The 25,671-nt window shown below is 39.2% G+C and overlaps 1 protein-coding gene, 1 long non-coding RNA gene and 1 pseudogene across 2 annotated transcripts in view; 1 reads left to right on the top strand and 2 right to left on the bottom strand.

Annotated features, from left to right (window-relative positions):
* Window positions 1-25,671, bottom strand: part of PHACTR1 (phosphatase and actin regulator 1) — a 571,703-nt gene that overhangs the window by 531,699 nt on the left and 14,333 nt on the right. Inside the window, exon 3 of the mRNA XM_054557205.2 lies at window positions 7,868-8,014. Coding sequence (XP_054413180.1) covers window positions 7,868-8,014 — 147 coding nt within the window. The remainder of the gene's footprint in view (window positions 1-7,867; window positions 8,015-25,671) is intronic.
* Window positions 8,164-12,775, top strand: LOC129059881 (uncharacterized). Its single transcript, XR_008526012.2, has 3 exons — window positions 8,164-10,399; window positions 12,406-12,554; window positions 12,657-12,775. It is a non-coding gene; the product is annotated as an uncharacterized LOC129059881 (long non-coding RNA).
* Window positions 20,747-20,905, bottom strand: LOC112134115 (U2 spliceosomal RNA; annotated as a pseudogene).

Here is a 25,671-nt window from a genome sequence, read left to right as displayed (position 1 = left end):
CATCATGAACGCATACTGGCTGTATCTTCAAATACACAAGGACCTTTACCATTTTTCACTGTTTCTGCTGTACCACACTGATGAGCCACAACCGTTCATAGCCTCCAAACTGGCTTCTCTACTTCTTCAGTGCCCCTCTCTAGTCTGTTCTGAACTCAACAGCCCCAGTGATCCTTTAAAAAGTCTGTCAGATGGTGTTACTCCTATGCGCAAATCCCTGCAGTGCTCCACACTTCAATGAGAGTAAAGTCAAAGTCTTTGCAAGGTCCACCAAATTTTGTCTGGTCCCCATTCCTTCTTAATCCCCCTCTTCGTCTCCCTTCCTTACTCCTCTCCAGCCACACTGGTCTCCTTGCCATGCCAGGAACACTCTGGTTTAGGTTCTTCTCACTTGCTTGTCCTCAGCTCTCTCTCACTCTGCTCCCCACCCCATATTGGCATTGTTCATTCTTTTACCTGCACTGAAGAACTGTGTTCAAAGCCCTTCTCCTCCACGTTGCCTATCTCGAAATCCTCTCCTCTTCCTGCTCCCATATGCCGTACCCTCTTAGCCTGCCTTATTCATTTTTGTCTTAACACATTGACTTATAACATACAATACAATTTACTGATATATTCTAATGTTTCTTGCTCATAATCCACTTTTGGTAGTAAAAATTCATGAAAGTAAGATGCTATTTGTTTTGATCACTGATGTATCTCAAGTGTTTAAAAAATGGTCTAAAAAAGGGCCCAGGTGGAATAAGAGAGAAACTCATGAATAATACAGGTTTTTCTGTACCTTTGATTAAACCATGATTTAATATTCGACCACCTAGTGTTTGGTTGATAGAGATCTGGCACTAATGGCCTTTCCATGTCTACAAATGGCAAATGAACATATTGATAAAGTTCAGAATTATCTCAAAACCAAGATGTATATTAAAGTCTCATCTACAGTTACAGCCCAAGTATTTGCTATCAAAGATTCTGCTGCTCAATTGCTAGTTTAATGTATACAAATGTGGCAAAAAGGATCAATAGAAAGCCTACAGGCTTTTACACCGCACTTACATTCACAAATGTTAAACAACTACTAGTGTGATATTATTCCTATTGTCCTTCAGTAACTGTGTAGAAAGTCATGCTAATCTGTCATCATTCAACAAGGCCATAAAATTGATTGTCTTTTATTTAACTACCCTTCATTATATAGAAGACTTGTAAATTAAAGCAATTAAAATGTCAACACTGCCCACTCCCCCACCCCGAAATCACATCCACTTTAGCACCTACCAAAGTGGGTAAGGAAAGTGAGGAACAAAATATGAAATACTAGAGTTTCTCTTGTACCATACAATGAAGAAAATGTTAATCAACTGTTCTTTCAGGCCCTTACAAGACATTGGCTGTAATGTATGTCCCCTTTTTCACCCCATGAACTCAAGGAGAAACAAAGCTCTACAAATAGTCTTCTGTTCCCACCTGAATTTTAATTCTTGTACACTAAATAATGATCATGAATTCAAGTTGCATATGTCAAAAAGCAACTCCATAAATAACTTTACATTTTTTTTGCTTTAGTGTTAGAATCTATGTATGAAAATGTATTAATGTGCCTCTGCTGCATTTATTATGACCAGTAGGTGATGAACCTGTCAGTTTATATGCCCGTGAAGAAAAAGGGAAAGAAGTTTCTTTGTAGTTCATGGCTAGGTCGGTGCTTAGAGGTTAGGATCCTTCTTTCAGTGAATTCCAAAGAGATACTTTGTTGCTTTGTAGGATTCTGCCATTTAGCTGGTCTGCCCACATGTTTACCTTCCCTGGTAATCTAAAAGGGTAAAGGGGAAATATAGATCTTACATACCCGTTTAATTTTAATTATAAAGGAGAACAGGTTAAAAGACTTGAAATGCCAATTAGGAGCCGAATTAGTATTTAGTTTCCCCACTCTCCATTTATTGCTAAAATTTCTTTAATATCTTATTCTATTATACAACAAATATCTAGAGATCATCAACTGTATTAAGACTCTAATCCCTGAATATTCAAATTAAAAATATGTTAACTAATATTTTGTATATAAATGTGCCTATATAATAGAGATTCATTCTTCTTTTAACTCAAAAATTTCCATAACTTTGCTGTGATCAAATATTTTCATTCTTATTGTAATGAGGCTATTTTATATGTTTTATACAACAAATAAGACTGTCTATAAAATCAGGTATAGTATGTATCCAGTAATACAGCTAGAGTTAGAAGTATCAGTTATTTTTTGATTGAATGGGACTTCAGAGACTTTAAATCTAAAACCCTCATCTTAGAGCTGAGTGAATCAAACCCCAAAAGGTTAAATGGTTTGCCCATGGTCTTAGGAAAGTGATGCATTAGAATCAAATTCTTCTGACTCTTGCCTCACATATTTCCTATAAAACACGCCTCTGTGGGATTTTACAGAATTAAATTATATAGACATATATAGACAAACCAAAAAAGTAATTTACCATGTAGCCACAAGATAATTGCAAATACCATACTTACATGTTTAAAAATAATAATGATGCTCAGACCAAAGATTCTAAGAAAATTTAATTACCCAACATAGATTCTGTATTCAAGTTGTTTCACAAATTAAATATTTATGGGAAAGGGCTTCCCATTTACTCATAGTGTTAATTGCAGCCATCCCTTGGTAATCATGAGATTGGTTCCAAGATCCCCTGCGAATAACAAAATGCGTGGATACTCAAATCCCTTATATAAAATGGTGTAGTATTTGCATATAACCTACGCACATCCTCCTGTATACTTTAAATTATCTCTAGATTACTTATAATACCTAATACAGTGTAAATGTTATGTAAATAGTTGTTATATTGTATCATTTAGGAAATAATGAGATAACTCTTTACATGTTCAGTACAGACGCAGCCATTCATTTTCTAAAAATATGTCCCATCCCTGGTTGGTTGAATCCACAGATGTGGAACCCATGAATGCCGAAGGCCAACTGTACTTACTTTCTTGTACCTTTTAAATATTCATTACACTATCTGGGGTGATCTTCACTGGTACCATCTTAATGTATGACATAATGAGATTATCAGGTTAGCTAGTTCTAACTATATATAGCACAGAAGGAGGGAAGGCTTCCACACTAGAGGCTCCTGGTGAGCTGTGAGATCCACCATTTGAATTCTGCCTACCAAATACAGGAAGCAATACTTAAGAGTTTGGGCCACCAAATAAAAGCCAGACCCACATGGTCTGCCTTCAATTTACAATCAGTAACAAAAAATATAGTGAGGAACACACTGGCATTCTTCAGCAAAAGAGTGAAGGAGGATGCCTATCAAAACCTTTAGGTTGGTGAAGCAATCTCAGATCAGGATGGCAATAATATTTACAATTTGCCAGGCCGGGTGCAGTAGCTCATGCCTGTAATCCCAGCACTTTGGGAGGCCAAGGTGGGTGGGTCAGGAGGTCAGGAGATCGAGACCATCTTGGCTAATAAAGCGAAACCCCGTCTCCACTAAAAATACAAGAAAAAAAAATAGCCAGGAGTGGTGGCGAGTGCCTGTAGTCCCAGCTACTCAGGAGGCTGAGACAGGAGAATGGCGCGAACCTGGGAGGCGAACTTGCAGTGAGCCAAGATGGCACCACTGCACTCCAGCCTGGGTGACAGAGTGAGACTCTGTCTCAAAAAAAAAAAAAATATATATATATATATTTACAATTTGCCTAGGGACAGTTCTCATTGCTAAGTGACGATGGCACATTCTGAGCTGCCACTTCTCTATATCATGGGCCTCCATTATTTAGCTAAGCGATAAGGGTGGAAGAGAGGTACCCTGGGACCTAGTTTATAACTTCTTTTTGTAGACCCATCCATCCTTATAGGAAACCATACCAAGCCAGTTCTGACTGCCATTGTCCTCTGGGCCTGAAAGGGTGAAAGAGACCAGTGAAGGCCAGAAACAGCTATCCTTGGTGGACATCCAGAACCAAAACAGATCTCAGCTTTCCAAAGATAATAATTATGCTGGTGTTGACCATACTGTTAATTTAAATTCTCCCCCATACAAAGCAATTCTGATATATCAACAGTAGTTAAACCTCCTCATGATTAGAAAAGGACACATTTTTCTCAATAGTGCCTAATATTGGTTTTGTGTTTTAAACTATCCTAAATCATCAGGATGACTTTCTTTCCTTCTTTTGACACCCCTTTAAGAAATATAAGATGTGCTTAATTTTTCTACTTACTTTCATTCACTTTAGTGTGTAATTATAGATTTTTTCAGTTTCAGCAACTTCTATGTATCAGGTAATCCTCCATATACTGTCAATATAAAGATAAATAGAATACACTAGCCCATGTGAAAGTACCTGCCAGATGAGCTGCAACTCTTCATTGCACTGACTGCAATGCAGTGAATGAATGACCTCATAAGGCAGGCTACACTCTTACAAGATAAATGTCAGTGATGGGTTCACGCTAAGTGAGAATACAATTAGAAACACTTGCTACTAATAGTGTGAACAGACTCTTCTGTTCCAGGATGTCCTTTTAACACATTTGAATTCCTTAGGGGAAAAATCCCTTTTTGAATGTTTTAATCTTTGATGTGTCTGGGTAACCTTCAACAGATATATTGACTTAATTTTCTTTTGCACTCATACCATCTTCAATCATCTATCAATGTTTGTGTCTACTAAACGCTGAACAGAAGTTAAAAACCTAGAAAAAGGACTCTTAGAAAAATAAAAGTCATGGTTCAGAAAATTTCTGTTATCTATGCTCTCCATTTTAGCTGAAACTTGAAATTAGCATCTTCATACATTGATGAAAGACCCACATTTTGGTGCTATTCTTTGACTGATTTGCCACTGTAGGTGAAGAAGTATATCCTTCACTCAAGCTGTGGAGTTATTTCTGAAATGATATTATTAAGTACTGTTGGAGATAGGGTGCAGTTGAAAAATCCTTAAGTGTTTAATTAGTATTCAAAATGCCCAGTCCACTTTATTTGGCAACTGGACGATTAGTTTAAAGATTTAGTGATAGCCAAGTAAAAGGAATATATGTATATTCCTTGAAGCATTGCTAAACCTCTAAAATATCAGACATGGGTTTATGTATAATTAGTGGTGTGGGAAAGCAAATATTAAACATAAATAGTTTAAGCCAATAAAAATTTTCTCTGGAAAGAATAAACAATAAGTAATTGTTTGGGGGCAGGAGTGGAAAGAAAGGGCACAGGACTGCTTCCTTGCTTAAGTGTTCATAAATTGTGGTTAAGATATAACAAAATTATCTCTATGCCCAGATTATGTAATTTATTGGGAGTGTGCATGCTTCTCTGTTCAGCAATGCTGATAACAACACTAATAGTTTAATTACAACTTGCTGCTTAAGGAGATAAACAAGGCTGTTTGCTTTTAAAACCAGGAGTTACAATTACTCTTAAATGCGGGAGAAAGGCACATCTGTGAGTGGATCTTACTTTGTTAGGGAAGCAACCAGAAACCAGCTGGAAATAAACAAGCCCCAGGAGTGAGCAGTTGGCGCAAAATTAGAGCATAAACACCCGATTTGAGCAGCGGAGCAGTAGGCGTGATGCGTAGTAAATAGGCAGCAAATGTAGGTGGAGAGGGATGAAAAAGTTTTTGGTAGCCTGATCTTATGCATTTTCTTTGGGATTCCATCACAGGAGGGAAAGGGTACCCATCCCTCCACTGTCCACCTTACAGTCACTTCTCTGTGTCGCTTCAGCACTACCAAGGGAGGACAGCTCCCCTGAGTGCAGTACAGAGCAGGCTGCTAACGCCCTTCCTCCTTTAACAATATCCTCTCTGCATTTCTCTTACTGGTGTCTTTCTTGACACTTTACATTAGGAGTATTTTAAGGGACATATAGAAGGGACTGAGTGCTTGTCTGGCTTATTTATTTCCAGATGAAACAGAGAAAAGTCCTGTCTGAGCCAATCTTTAAATTGGACTCCAGAGCAATTTAACCAGAATAAAAGATTGCAAGTCACTAGGTTTAATCTGGTGACAAAGTGGCTCAATGTAATTAAGTAGCAGCTGAAACTTGAAACTCTTGTTTAGCACTTTATTTTACTGTTTTGTGAGAAAAGTACTAGTAGAAGGTAAACAACACTTACTAACTGCTGCTTTGGCTCTGTTCCTCCTGGGCTAAGCAAAGGGGTCGACAGACTAATAATTTCTAATATCACTTGGTTGGGAAAACAATATTGCTCCTAAAAGAAACTGTTATCGGTCCTTTGTGAGACCCCTCACAACCATATGCTGAATCTGGAACACAGAAGTAGGGGATTAACAATTGCAAAGTGGGAGCCATGGACTACTACAGCATGCCATAGAAAATGCCAAAGCTTTCTAAATAAACTTGTCTTGTCTTCAGCTCCAAAGTTAGAGGCAAACATTTAAGAAGTGACAAGATATACATGATTAAAACAACAAATCATCAAGACAGGAAAATTATATTCCAAGGCAGTTGGCCACTCTGGCACATTCAGTTACCATTCTTCCAGCCATAAGGGTATGGTTGCTTAGTCAGTGCATCTTGTTTTTCTACGCAGTTTTCTCTTTTGTCGAAACTTCTCAACAGGGCATAAATACCCATCATCTGAAGGTTCTCTTTGCTCCAACACATGCACCATGCACGCACACGCACACGCACACACACATTTTGTTTGATTTAGTCCCATTTCCAAGAGTTTAGTTTCCTAAAGTAAAAGGTATCATCTGCTTTTTAAACTTATTTTGAAAGGCAGTCTTCAGGAAAATGCCCTCACTTTTATTGTAGTTGCTAGAATAATAAGTGACCTTGGACAGGAAGAGAAAACAAACTAGGATGGAAGCTTAGGAGTCATTCAGAAAAGGCAGAGCTATGAAGTTAGTAGTGAACAACTTCTTCCCAGTGATAGTGACCACACACGAGTAAGGCACTCTAGAGGCGAGTTGGGAGCAGCGGCAACAGAGGGAACAGTAGACGCTGGACTTTTCTCATTGAGTAACCGTCAGTGGACTCAACTGAGGCATTTTTTGACTCTGAATCCCTCAGTCCTCCTTCTGTTGCTTTCCTTCCCCCTCCCTCCTCCCTTCCTTCCCCCCTTCTTTCCTTCCTTCCTTCCCTCCCTTCTTTTCTTCCCTGGCACCCCACTGCCTTCCCTCCTTGTTTCCTTCCTTTCCTCCCTATCTTCCTTTCTCATTTCTTCTCTCCTTCATGTACCTCAGTTACCCTTTTCACTTAATTCGATCTGGGCCACTTTGGGCACTAGTTCCAGGGACAGCATCAAGTCACCTAATGTGCATTCTCCAGACCATGCTATTATGACCAGCACGGTAGCTTCCCAGCTGCTTGGTGCAAGGAAAAGGTTCCGTTCCTGGCGGCCAGCCCCGCCCCCTCTCCCCACTCCAACACCGCAGCGGCGGCGTCAACCCGTCAAAGCCAACAGAGTCTGAATGTCACCAACAAGTTCCACCCCGTAGTAGCCGCGCCAGCCAACCTCGCCTGGGGAGCCTCGCCAGACCCCGCGCCCGCAGCCTGCGCATGGGCGCGCGGCCCGGGCTCCGGGTTATTCCGGGGATCACTGTGGTCACTGACAGCACTTCCTCCTCCCCGTGCCGGGGAAGCCCGCGTGGGACTCAGGCGGATGCGGGGCTGCACGCGCCGCCCTCCCCCACCCCGTAGCTCGCACACACGCCCTCTGCGCACCGGAGACACAAAGAGCGCGAGTGTTGAGCGCCCGACTGCGGGGGGCGGCGGGGAGGGCGCCCGGGAGGGGCGGGGGCGCAGCAGCCAGGGAGGGAGGGAGCAGGGCGGGGGCGGGGGCGCGGCGCCGAGAGCGTTCTTACCTGCCCCCAGGTTAAAGGAGATCCTGGCCTCCGCGAGGTACGGCGTGTCGCTCTTGGAGCGCACTCTCCGGATGGGCCGCCGGTCTATATCATCCTCCGAGGATGCCGCCATTAATGTGGGAGGCAGGAGCAGGGTCGCCCGGCGAGCTGAGAGGGAGAAGGAGACGGAGGGAGAGGGAGAGAGGCGGAAGGGGGAGGAGGGGAGAGGAAGAGGCTCGCACACGGGGGAGGGGGAGGGGAAGGGGGAGGGGAGAGGAAGGGAAGGGGTGGGGAGGGAGTGGGAAAGAGAGGGAAAAAGGAAAAAAAAGAGGGAGAGAGAAAGAAAGAGAGCAAAGGAGAGAAAGGGGTGAAGGGAGAGAAAGAAAATCCGTTAAGGATCTGTGGACTGGAGCAGAGATCAGGCTATCCCTGGCTGGCGCCCGGGGCTCCCCTAAACTCCTCTCCTAGCCACAGGGCCGAGGGGCCAGTGCTCTCGGCTGACACCCCGCCTCCCGTCTGCGGCCCCAGTTTCCAGCCCTTGGCACAGATAGGCTCATGCGAAAGGGACGACTCCAACGCAGAGATGCCCAGTCAGCACTGTGCCCTCTCCCGCCAAACGCGCTTACTCTGCCCAAGTGCACACTACGGTCTCCTTCACCCACAGGCTGCTCTATGTGAGCGTGCCGCGCCAGCGGTCCCAGCTCCCTGCGTGGAGTTACCACTCCTGGGGTGCAAGCCCTGGTCCCGCTGGTCATGGAGGAGGGCATTGTGCCCAGCCCAGCCCTCTCTACTCCCTTACTGTCAGCCAAGAGCTCAAACAGAAAGAGAACTAGATCTGAAATCCTCAGAAGTTTTCTTATCTGCCCCCTTACAACTTAGAGGTGGGGAGTGGAGGAAAAATGTCTACAAGTTTGGGAGCAGTTTGGCAGTAAGGTTTCTAGAGTTGGTATTTTGAATGTAAAGTAGGCATATGCATGCAGAATTGAGTGGCCTTTTCTAACCACTAACTTCTGGGATGTGTTATCTCTACATAAGTACTCATTCATTTTAACCGAATTCCTCTTTATTTGGTCACTTAGAGCACAAATAATAGTGTTTGGGTTGGACTTGTAGCCTCTACAACCTGGCACCATTGTTTCTGCAGGAGAGATGATCAAGGGGACTTTACATTTCTTTGAACGCCTGCACTGCCCCCTGCAACCCTCCCTGTAACACAGCAGAAGAACCTAGAAAGGTTTCTAGGGTGTGAATAAGAATGGTTTGATGCTCCTGCTGAACCTATTGATGGGCTAAACCCTTTAATGTTTGTCTTTCTGCAGCTGTAGGTACTTAGTCTTTTTGTGGCCTGAGTTTACCACTCTTCTATCTAATAAGTGCCCACCTGGAGTACACAGATTAAATCGTACCTTGGCTCCCTCCCTGCTACAAAGGGCATCTCAGTGTGGACTCAGGGGAAGTGCTGATCTGACTGTGCAAGCCCTCCCTCTCCACTTCAGCGGTCACTTCTAACTCTCCACTTGCCTTTTCTCATTCTAGAATCTTCTCTCTTCATTGGTCTTTTACTTTCACACATGCATAGTAACTACTCATTTTAGGAAAAATATACCTGCCTTTGGCCTTGCTGCTTCCTCTATCTGTACCATAATGTTTCCTTCCCATTCTGTTTAACCTTCCCATGGAACTCCTGGCCATCAGTCTCTGTTTTTACACTCCAATCTCGTCCTTTCATCCCCGTCATTGGTTTCTGTTGTTTTAAAAGCCTTCTATCCATGTCCTTCTAATAGTCAAAATTAATTCTTTCTTGGCTTGTCTGAAATACTTAGTAATCCATCATTCTTGAAATAATCCCATCCTTTGCTAGGCTATCTCCCTAATCTGATTTCTAATTGTTGGCCAGTTCTCTATGTTAATCTGAAACTGGTTATTCCGGCATTCAGAGCCCTCTGCAACCTGTCTTTCCCATCCTCATCTCCCATTATTTACCTCCAGTCTGCTTGGAGCCACCCCAACAAATCTGGCTCATTTTTGTATCTGCACCTTTGCTTAAGTGACACACCACAAATTTCTTAACTATAAACATTTCCTGTTCTCTCTCAGAAATGTGAAGGACTAGCTCATTAGTTTATGGCATGAACCCAGCATATAGTAATTAAATTTTCGGCAAGTCTTTTTTGTTTGTTTTGAGACAAGGTCTCTCTCTGTCTCCCAGGCTGGAGTGCAATGGCATGACCTTAACTCACTACAGCCCTGACCTCCTTGGGCTCAAGCAATCCTTCCACCCAAGCCTCCTGAGTACCTAGGACTACAGGCATGCACCACCAAGCCCAACTAATTTTTTTTTCTTTTTTGTAGAGATGCAGTCTCAATATGTTGTCCAAGCTGATCTCACATCCTTGGCCTCAAAGGATCCTCCTGCCTGGGTCTCTCAAAGTGCTGGGAATACAAGCATGAGCCGCCACAGCTGACCAACATTTATTTTTGAATAAAGTAAAGGAAGAGAGGGAGGGAGAGAAGAAGGAAGAAGAAAAAAAAGAAAAGAAGTGAAGGAGGGTTGTGAGTACTCATAACTAATGAGTGGCTGAACTGGGGACCAAATCCATGTATGCCTGATTTCAAATCCTATGCCCTTAACTAGTATTTGGATTTGCTAAGTATGTATATTTGACTGATTAGCCACCTTTCAGATTCACTTTTCTATGACATATGCCTCATTATTATGTCCCATTTATCACTGTTAAACATAGTTTTAAAGTGAAGGCCTCCTCTTCCAAGGGTGCAACGGAGTCCTATGGCTCATCAAATGAATTATGAAAGTTAATACTTTTAAAGGACTAACAGGCTGTAAACCAATCTATTGGTTACAACTTTCGGGTTCAGGTTCTTAAGGAAGTGCAAAATGTAAGGAAATAAACAATTCTAAATACTGTATAAATGGTGCCTCCTGTGAATTAATGCAATCTATTTGATTGTTCAGAATTTGGAATTCCCCATTCCTTTGTATTCTCATTCATCAGCCATGTCTCTGGAAAAATGATAAAGTCATCTGGAGGAATATCTACACTTAGCTCTGCCATTTCAGAGAAGTACATCTTTGAATTTCTGTTTCTTATTCATTTAACATTTTAGAGGATTAGGAACTCAATATTGCTACCACTTTAGCTTTATCCTTCTTCAAAGGAGTTTAAATGCACTTTTGTATTATTTCATTATAGGCTATTTTATTATTGAAATAATTCCAGATAGCTAAACTTTTGACAAAAATGGGCATAGAAATACTACATTTATCTCTGTGTTGTTGTATTCTTTTTGAGACAGGCTCTCACTCTGTCACCCAGGTTGGAGTGCAGTGATGCAGTCTCAACTCACTGCAGACTCCACCTCCCCAGGCTCAAGCAATCCTTCCACCTCAACCTTCTAAGTAGCTGGGACCACAGCTACATGCCTCCACCAAGCCTGGCTAATTTTTATATTTTTTGTAGAGATAGAGTTTCACTATGTTGACGTAGCTGGTCTCAAACTCCTGGTTTCAAGCATTCCGCCCAACTCAGCCTCCCAAAGTGTTGGCATTACAGGCCTGAGCCATTGTGTCCAGCCTTGAATTCTTTTATCACATTTTTATTTCTAGTTGTTATCTTCCATTTCTTGACTTCTGTGATTTACTTTCTTTTTCTTTGTCTTTCATCTAATTTTTTCTATTCTCTTTTTACTTTGCCTTTCTTTTCTCACACCCTTCCTTAGTCTTCATAACAGTTCCACACAGTCAGTCCCTTTTCATGTATCCCCTGCTACCCTATACAAAGGACTCATTTTTATGGGCTTGTCCCAAAATTTCCACATTCTTTAATCTCTGGGACTCCTTTCATATTCATGACCTCTTTTCATAAAACATCCGGCTGCGTGACATCAGTGGAAGAACGCTAGGGGTAGGCATCAAGATGGTGGATGCCACTGCCAGTAGTGCTACTACCCCACACAAGTGACACTGGGCAAGTCACCAGCATGGGTCCCAGTCACCTCCGCTATAAAAATGCAAGGGTCAGATATCATGATCTTAAAGGCGCTGCCTAACTCCAATACTCAAGCGTTATTTGTAGCTATTCTTGTATCTCTGCTTTCCATAAATATCTGTGGTGTATTTTGTCTCTTAATCTAAGAAAATACATCGGTCCTTTGTAATGAATTATATTTAGAAAACCACATGACATCCATACTTCTACCCAGGTGATTTCCTATTTTTTAAGTCTATTTGATATAACTCTGCATCCTTTAGAATCTATTTTTCCCCCTCATGCTGTTTCCATCATGTGACAACACCCACATGATTGTTTATATGTGTGCATATGTGGATATAGGCATCTGTACAGAAGCATTGAATTCAACTGTGACCTCAATGACTTCTAAATGTAGTTTTTATGCACCCTCCCCACCCCACTGCCACCCATGATTGCTTCTTTCTAAATATGACTCCTGACTTAGGAAGAAGGCATTTTCTCTTTTTCTTTTCCGAAAACCAGTCAACATTTTAACACTGTAGACTCTTAAATGTGTGTTATATCCAGAACTACAGCCAAAGAAAAAGAAGCAGCCCAACAGAGTGCTCAGGAAAATTACACTTCATACATCCATCTGCTATGGAAGAGGATGGAGGTGAGAAGGGGAGGGAGAAAGAAGGATGTGATATCCCATCCCCATTAAGAAAATTTTTCAAGTAAGTAAACCTTACCCTTTAAAAATATTACTCAAAATGTGTTTCTAGGACACCCCTACATCAGAATAACTTGTCATACTTGTTAAAATGTCTGTTTTTCAGGCCCCCAATCTGAACCTACTGAATCAGAATTTGAGGAGATGAGACCTGTATACCTAGATTTTCAAAAGACTCTCAACTCTATCCACTCTCATCACTTCTATTTAACATTATACTGGAGGTCCTGGCCAGGGAAGTAAGGCAAGTAAAAAAAATTTCCAGAGATATAATGATTGGAAGGCAAGAATAAAATTGTTGTTAGTCATATATGTTATGATTTTATACCTATGGAATTCACAAGAATCCACAGACTGTTAGAAATAAGTAATTTTCACAATGTCACTGGATATAATGTCAGTATAAATCATCATTTTTTTGCTGCTCTGCCTATGGAGTAGCCATTCTTTTATTCCTTTGGATTCTTAATAAACTTGCTTTAACTTTACTCTATGGATTTGCCTCAAATTCTTTCTTGGGTGAAATCCAAGAACCCTCTCTTGGGGTCTGGATCGGGACCCCTTTCTAGTAACGTCTTCCTTATGAACCGTGAAAGGATGATATTGAGGAGACTCCAGACCCAAAGGAAATAGATTGCAGCACTGATTGGCCGATTTTGGAGTCAAGGAAACTTTTGTTTTTATTGACAACTTTTAACAATTGAGTAAAGTGTACTCCTGTGAACAAAATTTGGAGCACATTTCTTTCTCTCTTCCTGATTTCTCCAAAATTTGGAAACTATTTGTGAATATTCTTAACTTATGGCAATATAGTTGTTTGCATAAGTGCAATAAGAATCTGCATTCTTTTGCAACAGGACACAATTGGAGAAATTGGTTATTTTACCAAGGCTTTGATGGGATTGGCGTGGTTCCCTTTAAGGAAGCAAATTTGACTTATAGAGCCAATAAAAGCCCCTTGGGAAAACTGGCCTCATACCTTGTCTACACAGTACCTGTACAGGGCTCCTGACCTATGGTAAGTAAAGAATAACATTTTCTTTCAAAGAACATCTTTATTTCTGCCTTCATTTCGTTGTGTACCCAGTAGTCATTCAGGAGCAGGTTGTTCAGTTTCCATGTAGTTGAGCGGTTTTGAGTGAGTTTCTTAATCCTGAGTTCTAGTTTGATTGCACTGTGGTCTGAGAGACAGTTTGTTATAATTTCTGTTCTTTTACATTTGCTGAGGAGTGCTTTACTTCCAACTATGTGGTCAATTTTGGAATAAGTGCGATGTGCTGAGAAGAATGTATATTCTGTTGATTTGGGGTGGAGAGTTCTGTAGATGTCTATTAGGTCCACTTGGTGCAGAGCTGAGTTCAATTCCTGGGTATCCTTGTTAACTTTCTGTCTCGTTGATCTGTCTAATGTTGACAGTGGGGTGTTAAAGTCTCCCATTATTATTGTGTGGTAGTCTAAATCTCTGTAGGTCTCTAAGGACTTGCTTTATGAATCTGGGTGCTCCCGTATTGGGTGCATATATATTTAAGATAGTTAGCTCTTCTTATTGCATTGATCCCTAAGAATAACACTTTCTGACAGGCCCAGCAACCCCAGGTTATCTAGGGACCTCAAGAGGAGAGGAATCATATAGATATTTAATGATACAAAGCCATGGCTGGGCTTGGCTTTAGAAAACTCTTATCTGAGTTTCTTTATGGAATAAAGTTCCATCAAAGCCAATTTAAAAGCCTATGTGAAAAGTAATTATTCTTGCTGCACTTTATACAAATAATCAGGGCAAGTATAAGACTAAGGTTTACTTTTGCAAACAAATTGGTTCTATTATGATTTGTCTTTAGCAAAAGTGGGAGACTGGAGAGAGAAAAATTATGTTTCAAGAACTGTGGTTCACCTGTTATTAGATTCTAGTCTCATCAGTTGTTTTTACGTTTGTTTTTTTTTTTTTTTTTCCTGCAATTTAGACTAACCCTGCTTATGCTTGTGAACTAACAAGTAATCTCTGGGTGCTGCTCAGAAGAAACAAAAGGGAATGGGTAATGCAACAATCTGGATTAATACTTTTAATTCTGGGCACATATTGGAATCAGCTAGTGACTCCATATCAGGTTGGTTCCAACAATTGCCCAGTTCATGGAAAGCCTTCTTATTTAGTTTACTTGGAATAATTTTCCTTTACTGTTGTGGAATATATTTGCTGTTGTACTCTTTGTGTAGGAATGCCGGATAAGCTTACTGAATATTTTCTTAAATTGAACACTTATTATTCTTCCAGATATCATCTTTTGCCAGATCTGAGAGTTATGAATGACCCTTGCCATATGTATGCTTTCTAACTGAGCTCCTCTCTACCCTGAGTACCAGAGACCCTAATAATTAGGAATATCATCACCCCTATTCAACCTGAAGCAGTTATGGAAGCTGGATCTTTGTCCTTCTACAACCCTTAGGATTAAGGGTTCCCTTGTAAAAAGGGAGGGGGAAATGTCAGAGGCATTTGAACCAGAGCAAATCCATCTGGAATAAGGGCTGGGTAAAATAAGGCTGAGACCTACCAGGCTGCATTCCCAGAAAGTTAGGCATTCTAAGTCACAGGAAGAGATATGAGGCTGGCACAAGATACAGGTCACAAAGACCTTGCTGCTAAAACAGGTTGTGGTAAAGAAGTCAGCCAGAACCCACCGAAACCAAGATGGCAACCAGATTGACCTCTGGTCGTCCTCACTGCTGATTATACGCTAATTATAATGAATTAGCATGCTAAAAGACACTCCCATCAGAGCCATGACAGTTTACAGATGCCATACCAACATCCAGAAGTCATCCTATATGGTCTAAAAAGGGGAGGAACCCTAAGCTCTGGGAACCGCCCACCCCTTTCCTGGAAAACTCATGAATAATCCACCCTTTGTTTAGCATATAATTAAGAACTAACAGTAAGTATAAGCAGCTGAGTGGCCCATGCCTCTGCCAATACAGTAGCCATTCTTTTATTCCTTTGCTTTCTTAACAAACTTGCTTTCCCTTTATAAAAACAGACAAAAAATCCCCCCAAAATCATTTTCTCTATATATTAGCAAAATTAGAAAATGAAAAATTTAAAGTACCATTTACAATAGCATCAAAACCATCAAATATCTATCAATAAATTTTTAAAAAGATAAGCAAGTCCTCTGCATGAAAAACTATAAAACATTACTGAAAAAAACTAAGAAGACCTAAGTAAGTGAAAAGTGAGATAATATGCAATAATCATGCTCATGGATTGAAAGACACAATATTATCAAGGCATCAATCTTGTCAAATTGACCTATGGGTTCAATGTAATTCCAATCGAAATCTCAGTGGGTTTTTTTTTTTGGAATTTGACAAGCAGATTCTAACATGTATATGAAAATGCAGAGGGAGAAGACCAGCACAATCTTGACAAATAAGAGTAAAGTTGGAGGATTACAGTAGAAGATATCAAGACTTATTATAAAGACATAGAACACAAAAAGAAAGTAAGATAAACAGATCAACAGAAAAGCATACAGAACCTACAAACAGACCTAGATATGAACAGTCACTTGGCTATGACAAGGGTCCCACTACAAGATAGTGGGGAAAGGATGGACTTTTCAAGAAATAGTTTGTGGTTACGCAAGTATATATATGGTGGAAGAAAATAAACCTTGATCCCTGCCTCACACAAAATTAAATTCCAAATGGATCATGGACTTAAATATGAAAGGTTAATAGTAAAATTAAAGGTTAATAATAAAATATAATTAAAGGTTAATAATAAAATATAATTAAAGGTTAATAATAATAACATTTCTAAAAGAAAAATTTTCATAAAAGAGTATTTTTATGACCTTCAAAAAATTTTTAAGCAGGGCATAAAAATCACTAATCACAAAAGAATAGATAGACATGCTGATGCCATTAAAATTAAGAACCTCTGTTCATCATAAGACACCACTAAAAATGTAACATATTAAAGTATGTGAGATAAACAGTGCTGGTTGGGACATTTATTGCACTAAATGTTTATTTAGATAAGATAAAATATTTCAAATCAATAATGTAAGTTTCTATCTTAGAAACTTAAAAGAAGAAGAAAAAATAAATCTAAAGCAAACAGGAGGTAAGAGTTAATAAAGATAAAAGCAGGTAAAGGAAATTAAAAATTTTAGGAGTTGAAAAATAAATGAAACAAAAATATCACTTTTCCAAAGAAAAAAATCAATGATTAATTAAACTCCAGCAAGACTTGTAAAATTAAAAAAAGATATGAATCATCAATATCAGGAATTAAATAGGAGTTATTACTATGGATCCTAAAACAATTAAAAGGACATAAGAGAATAAGAGAATATTACAAGCATCTTTCTGTTTATATATTCAAGAACTCGGTAAAAATAAACTACATGCCTACTTAAAAAAAAGAAAAAAAATGAGAAAGACACCATTAGGAGATTGGAAAAGCAAGCCACAGACTGGGAGAAGATATTTTCAATACATATTTAACAAAGGACTTATAACCAGAATATGTAAAAGATCTCCTTAAACAGCAACAAAAAGATAGCTCAACTCAATTTTTTTTAAATGGACCAAAAACTTGAACAGACACTTCATACAAAAAATGATTTTCAAATGTTCAAATAAGCATATGAAAAGATACTCAGCGACATTACTTAGAGGTAGATTCAAATTATAGCCTCAATGAGGCTATAATCTGGCTAAAATTTTAAAATCACTTAATGCCAGTATTGGTGAGAATAAGGAGGAACTGGAGCACCCACGCAATGCTGACGGGAACATCACTTGTAAAGATCACCTTGGAAGACTTTGTTTACATAAACATGGGTAAACATACTAGACCCATGACATGGACCAGCATGTCCACAGCAGATTTATTCATAATGACCCCAAACTGGGAACAATCCATCAACAAGAAAATGTATAAACATAATTGTAATGTCTTCATACAGTGTCAGACATAAAAAAAAAAAACTACTGCTACATGCAGCAACAAGGACGAATCTCTTAGATATGATGTCGAACAAAAGATGCAAGCCCTGAAAGACTACATACCACATGATTCCATTTACATGAAGTTCAAGAATAAGCAAATCTCATATACCATAATAGAAGGTTGATGAGAGAGATGTCTTGGAAGGAGCACAAAGAAATCTTTGGAAATGTAGGGAATTGTATGTTGATTTGGGTCGTGGTTGTACTTTTTAGAAAAGGTGATAACTTTTGTAAAAGTTCAAGTCACATATTTTATATTTGTGCATGTTGCTCTACACATGTTATATATCACTAAAAAATAAGGCACGGTAAAGTGGCCCATGCCTGTAATCCCTTTGGATTTACTTTGGGAGGCTATGGCAGGATGATTGCTTGAGCCCAGGAGTTTGAGACCTGCTTGGGCAACATTGCAACACTCCATCTCTACAAAATTTAAACATTAGCTGGGCATGGTGGTACGTGCCTGTGGTCAAGTTACTGGTGAGGCTGAGACAGGAGGATCACTTGTACCAAGAGGCTGAGTCTGCAGTGAGCCATTTTCGTGCCACTGCACTCTAGCCTGGGCAACAGAGTGAGACCCTGTCTCAAAAATAAATAAATAAATTAATTTATTTATAAAAAGCTTCTAGCTTATTAAGATGCAGAAATCAGTTTGAGAATTACTGCATTTAAGGTAAGTACTAATACTTAGAAAACCACAGTATTAATAAATATGTAATTTAATTAATCAATTAAAATAATCTATTGATGACTTGGGCTATCTTTATACATATCAGCATTTCACTATTTCAAAATTCTGTCTTTTTTTGGTGTGTCTCACCCTCATTTTTAGGCTATCATCATATCTATTTCTGATAATGATGATCTTTTAAAGATTCAGGTCCCAGCATTTTGTGCTGCATTAAAAATAACAGAACAGCAGATAACTGAATTGGAAGTATATGTAAGGCATAAGAAAAGAATGATGACGGTGGGCTTCTTGCTGTGGACAGTTAAGCCTTACTATGTCTTGTTAAAACAGCATTCCCCGAAATGCAGAGGACATGTCACAAGAACGCAGCACTCAGCTTGAAGGGGCTTATATGGGCCAAATCTGTGACAATTTGAACACAAAAACAATGAAGTCCACTAGTGAATAATAAACCATTATATATGGGTACTCATTAGTTTTGATAATAAATGGATAGATTAAAACTGGTTTAAAAAAACATAAATAATATAATAAATTCAGGATAGGGGAAGGCTCTTGGTTTTGTTTGTTTCTTTTTGTTTTTGAGATGGAGTTTCACTCTTGTCGCCCAGGCTGGAGTGTAGTGGCGTGATCTCGGCTCACTGCAACTTCCGCCTCCCAGGTTCAAGGGGATTCTCCTGCCTCAGCCCACTTGAGTAGCTGGGACTACAAGCACACACCATGACATCTGGCAAATTTTTGTATTTTTGGTAGAGACAGGGTTTCGCCATGTTGGCCAGGCTGGTCTCCAACTCCTGACCTCAAGTGATCAGCCTGCCTCGGCCTCCCAAAGTGCTAGGATTACAGGAGTGAGCCACTGCACCCAGCCTGGCTCCCGCTTATACTAGAACGCTGAGAGCTGGCTCGTCAACGTGGAGGAAGTGCCAGAAGTTGAAAAATCATCATTTTGCAGCCATCATAGTAAAGATCAAGCACGAACCGATAAGGGATGCTAACTCTAGGTGAAAATTTTTAATGATGGGCGGGATATTTTCATGGCCTTAAAGTTTCCCCCCATACACTTATTAGTTTCAAAGTAGAAACGGGACAGCACCTTCACTGAGCAATTAAAATTATCATCACCACTGAGGGATGAATGGACATTGGATGCCTCCAGAAGTGATGTCTAGGGAAATATATAACCACCTTTGGAGCACCCCAGATTAGAATGCATAAACATAAGTCTAATCATGAGAAAATGTTAGACAAAATTAAAGGGAAAGGAAACCATATTTTTCTCACAAATGCCAATGTTTTTAAAGACAAATTAAGGGTGTGAAAGTATTCCAGATTAAAGAAGGCAAAAGAAGACTGCCCCTAGACCAGTACTGGATTCTAACCTTAGACTGAATTGACCCTAGACTACTTCCTGTCCTGGAGGAGGAAAGTGCTTTAAAGGACATTTTTGGGTCAACTGACAAAATTGAAATACAAGGAGCAGATTAAATTAAAGTATCAATGTGAAATTTATTTCAGGTGATAGATGCGCCGTGGTTATGCAAGACACTATTCCCATTCTTAAGAAATGGGCCAGGCATGGTGATTCATGCCTATAATCTCAGCATTTTGAGGGAGGATCACTTAAGGCCAGGAGTTTGAGACCAGCCTGTATAACATAATGAAACTTTGTTTCTATAAAAAAAATTTAAAAAATTAGCTGGGCTTGGTGGCACACGCCTGTAGTCCCAGCTACTTAGGAAACTGAGGCAAGAGGATCGCTTGAGCCCAGAACTTTGAGGCTGCAGTGAGCCATCATCATACCACTGCACTCCAGCCTGAGTGACAGAGAGAGACCCTGTCTCTTAAAAAAAAAAAGGAAAGAAAGAAATACACAGTAAAGTATTAGGAATAAAGGATTATGATGGTTCAGAAAAAATCAGATGTATATATATATATATATATATATAGTCATATATAAAATCACATATAAAAATACACACAATCATACATATATGTTTCCTCCCTCATCTCTCTCGACACATATGTGTGCATGTGTGTGTGTGTATAAAACAATATCTCCTCTCTATATATACAATCATGTGCCACATAATGGCATTTTGGTCAATGGTGGATCACATATACAATGGTGGTCCTATAACTATACCATAGTTTTACAGTACCTTTTCTATATTTAGATACACAAATACCATTGTGCTGCAGTTGTCTAAACTATTCAATACAAAAACGTGCTGTGCAAGTTAGTAGCCTAGAGCAATAGGCTGTACCATATAGCCTAGGTGTGTAGTAGTCTATATCATCTAGGTTTGTTTAAGTACACTGTGATGTTCATACAATGACAAAATTGTCTAATGACACATTTTGCAGAATATATCCCCATTGTTAAGAAACATGTGAATGTGTGTGTATATATGTGTAAAGTATATATGTGTATATGTATATACATATACATATATACACAGTGTAAAAATGAGTGTGTATGTGTGTATATATTTTATGTGTGTATGTACACACAGATACGCACACAGACACATTTTACACTCCTCTCTAGATGAATAGATCAATAGAGACAAGAGAGAGCAAATGGAGTAAAACGTTATTAATAGGTGAATCTACACTTGATCTTAGCCAAAAGGCCGAGAAGCAATTTTTTAATAGGTGAATCTGAGAAAAGAGTACATATCTATTCTTTGTACTATATCGTTTTTTCAAATTTTTGTATTTTTAAATTATTATTTTTTAAGTTAAAAAGTGATTGTAAAAAAATGTTTATTCTTTTCTATTTAGGAGAGTTTCCAAAGGTTAGAGATGATGCCCCATCCTTACTTTTAAGTTTTTCTGAAATATTATAATTGTCAGATAGTCCCACAGGCTGTGGACAAATATTGATATTAATATTTGCCCACAGATATTGCCCGCAGATTGATAATACTGTGGACAATATTGATATTAAGGGTAATATGTCCTAGACTTACTGGCAGTCTTTGAATTTTTGTATTGATTCTGGTATATTATAGTCAGGCAGATTTAGAATCTGGGCTGTATAGATAAATTATATCTCACCATTTTGCACATCTAACATGAGTTAGAAATATAAGAACTTTCACACCTCACAATTAAACCCAGTACAATATCACTAATTATAGTGGCAATATTGAAAATCATTCATGAAAAGCTACAAAATGCAAATGATGGGGATGAATATCATTAACTATAATAACCCAACTTTCAGTAATAACTTGCTAATCTTAAATAGGTTTCACAAAAATATACCAAAAAGTTTTTTGGACTTTTTATTACAACTAAATTTAGTACATAGATCCTGGAACGTTTTTCTTTTTCTATGCATATGAATACTTTGCTAGAAAACAAAACATCTGAGGAAATGTTATTGGTACATCTCAGTTCTCTCTGCTTAAACTTGTCATTAAAGGAGCTGTGCACTACACAAAGTTCTGATATTTGTTCCCTTTTATATGTGGCTGATTCTGTGGGCTACACAGGGAGAGGAGGTGGCTGCCTTGTTTCTACTATTGCAGCTCAGGGTTCCAGCTCTACTGTGTTCCTCTGGGCCCCAACTTAGGTCTTTAATGTTGCACAGCTTCAGGGATACATCATTCACTTCATAGGAAGAATCAGGTCTACAACTTGTGCAGCCATATGTTGAACGACATAGCTCCCAAAGAGATGGAAGCCAGCCCTGTTTCCTATAACAATATGGGTCAAATATTGACTTTGCTCTAACTCTTCTTTAAAGTGTGAATACCTAGCTTTTGTTGCCTGTATATAGATGAATGCAAGACAATTCAATCGCTACCTAACATTGGTATGGTGACTTCTCTCCCAGAGAGCCTACATAATTATGCAATATTGTGCCTAATTTTGAAACCACTTGATGATGTGAGACATATTAACAAAAACTGTTTAAGGGTATGAGCTATGTTCCCTCTTTCTTTTGAAATTGTCCTGCCCCTGTAAAAACATGTGTATTGCGGTAGCCAGCTTCCAAAATGGCCCTTGATGAACCCCGACTCTTGGCACTCATGCCCTTGTGTAGTCTCTTCCTACACTGAATTAGTCTTGGTCTCTGTGACCACAAGAATATGCTATAAGTGATAGTATATCACTTCTGAGGTTAGGTCATAAAATGTCTTGTGGCTTCTGCCTTGCTTCCTTTTTGGGATCTTGCTTTGGGGAAGGTCAGTTGCAACGTGATGAGACACACCAGCAGCCTATGGAGAGGCTCATGCAGCAAGGCCTCAAAGCCTCCTGCTAGATGTCATGGGCATGAGCCACCTTGAAAGCCTCAGTTAAATTTTCAGCTAACTACAGCCCCAGCCAACCTCGTGACTGTCACCTCAGACCCTAAACCCGAACAGCCCGGCTAAGACTCTCCTTAATTCTTGACCCACAGAAACTGTCAGATAGTGTGTTTGTTGTTTTAAGTCACTAAATTTTGGGATAATTTGATACACAGCAATAGAAAAGTACTAACTGTGGGTTCACAATGGACTCAGAGCATCAATTGTTAATGCCTAATACTATCTATGTCTATCAGAAAACTGAAATCTTAACCAGTTTGATTGAACTATTAGCAAATTTTAAGACAGAAAACAAAAATTAAATGACAGCACAAATCCTTCCAGTGAAAAACCTTTCTTTTCCTTCTCCCCATCTTAACATATCTAAACTCCGCCCATCCTCTATGGCTGAAATGTTTTTATTCCTGTCTCTAGTACCACCATAAGACTACAGTAACTTTCTCTTCCTTTGTCTCTGCTGACCTTGTGGCACTTTATAATTTTCACTTGTATGAATATATTAACAAAATAATGTGGATATTATTTTTCTTCCAAACAATAGGAAGTAATGGTTCACAGTACAATCTTTGAGGTTAGCCTTCCTGAGTTTGTGTCCAAATGTCATACTTAATAGTTAGATGATTCCATGCAGGTCACTTACCTCTTATGCATCTATAAGATGGGACTAACATAGTACCCACAACTTGGGGCCATTACAAGAATTCAGACATATAATTCAAGCAGTCTTTGGCAAAGGAAATTCCTGATAAACATTTATTATGTTAAGACTATTATTACTAGCCAGCTCCAAGCAAGGCTGTGGCTGAGAAATTAAACCTTGGCATAATTCCCAAGCTTATTAGACCTTGTAAAAAAGTTAGTGAGCTCTCCAAGCTTTGGTTTCCTTATATGTAAACTAGAAATAAAATAAACTCTCTCACTGGGCCTTGGGAGGATAAAACATTATGTAATAAATGCAAAACACCTAACATAGAGCCTGACAAATGGTAGGCGGGAAACAAATGTTCATTGCTTCCTTTCCTCCCAGTTTCTTAAAGTAGACACTGTGCAGAGGGGCTGGGGGCTGGCTGCTAAATCATGCTAGATGCAGAAAAAGAAAATGTGCTTCAGGCTTTGTATGTTGAACTGAGTTGGGCAGAGACCCAAGAAGATTTCTATTATTTAAATGTTGAGCATTCCTCGTTTAGATATAGAAGGCACTTTTCCAATCTTATTTGATAGTACAGGTAGCATTAAGATTCATATATTTTGATTTTATGTCTTCCACGTGGCTAATTTTCAATATAGTTGCTGTAATTAATGACATCATTTGAAATCTAAAGGTTCTAGTATTTCTAATTCATATTCAGTGTACACACAAGTGATATATACTTGGACATATCTTTGCGTGGCAAACTCCTGGGCTTGGTTACTTGCAAAATAACTTCAGAGGCAAAGGCTGCAGGGGCTTTAATCCTATTTGAGCCCCATATACAAGAAGACAACAGGATGCAGAAATATGGGCACAGATGAGACATTGAGAAACTGGGTTCTGGCTCCTGCTCTGCTACCATCTACCTCCATCTGGTTTAGCTAAGCTATTTCTCTCCAGAAAGGCAGGATATTGCAGGGGAAAGCTGTGAAGCCAGAAAGACTCATGTTTGAATCCTGGCTTTACCTCTTCATAGTTTTGTGGTATTCGGTCAGTTTTTGATCATTCTGAGGTTTAATTTCTTATAAATTGGGGGCAATAATATCTAACTCATAGGTTTGTAGTTTCAAATGAAAGAAGTATGCATAGTTTCTGTTATATGTTAGGTATTTAATAAACAGCATTTGCTTTTCCTGTCTTCCCTAAGCCTCAGTTTTACCACCTGTAAAATGAGCTAATTAAATTAAGTCCCTTCCAGCTCTGATGTCCTATTATTGTAGTAATTATACTGTTAAAGGAAACATTACAAATATCCTATTAAATGAAACATAACAAATATCTGGCATTTGCTCGTGATACATAATAAAATGCATCTGTCTATAATAAGGAGAAGACATATTGTGCTTGTGGAGGGGAAAGAACATAAAAATTTCTAAATGTATGAGTCTAAGAAGGAAGAACCATCCAATATAGATTACATAGATATTTTATTTGCATTCTGTTGTGTCTACAGATGGGCTGATGACAGTGATTAGATCATGAGGTATTAGTCAGAGACTCTGTCTAGTAAATAATGGCAGAACAGATCCAGGGACATCAACCCAGCTGGCAAAGTCACCCGTTGGGAAAAAGCAAAGCATGGTTGACCTTTCCATCATAGCCCAAACTGTGTCTGATTATTTCATAATTCAGTTAGAATGAACTACTTCAAGGTAAAAAGAATTATTTTATTGTTTAAATTAAGATATAGAAAAATTAAAAGCAATAAATCTGAGGAGCTTGATTTAAGTTTGAAAAATCTGTGTGTGCCATGGAATACTACACAGCCGTGAAAAGGAATGATATCATGTCCTTTGCAGGGACATGGATGAAGCTGGAAGCCATCATCCTCAGCAAACTAACACAGGAACAGAAAACCAAACACTGTATGTTCTCACTCATAAGTGAGAGTTGAACAATGAGAACGCATGGACACAGGGAGGGGAACAACACACACCAGGGCCTGTTTTGGGGTGAGGGGTGAGGGAAGGGAACTTACAGGATGGGTCAATAGGTGCAGCAAACCACCATGACACATGTATACCTGTGTAACAAACCTGCATGTTCTGCACATGTACCCCATTTTTTTTAGAACTAAAGAAAAATAAATAAATAATGAAAATGTCTTAAAATAAACAACACACACACACAAAAATCTGTGCGTGCCCATGTGTGTAAAAAGAATATAAGAATATTCACCAGGTTGTAAAGAATACCTACTTTTAGATGATGGGGCTAGTTGAGTTTTGTTTTGTTGTTTGCCTATATATTTTAAAATTTTCTATAATTACTATATGTTGCATTGCTAGTGAGAGGGAAAAACAAGTTATGTGTATCGTAAGAAACTCCCATGGAGACTCGGGCAGGTTTCCCTCCTCCCCCATCTCCCAGGAACTGCAAGCAAATCACATATTCTGCAACT

This window comes from Pongo abelii, chromosome 5, assembly GCF_028885655.2.
Source record: "Pongo abelii isolate AG06213 chromosome 5, NHGRI_mPonAbe1-v2.0_pri, whole genome shotgun sequence".
Taxonomy (NCBI): Eukaryota; Metazoa; Chordata; class Mammalia; order Primates; family Hominidae; genus Pongo; species Pongo abelii.
Note: the sequence above shows the minus strand (reverse complement) of the source record. Positions and strands in the feature narration are given on the sequence as shown.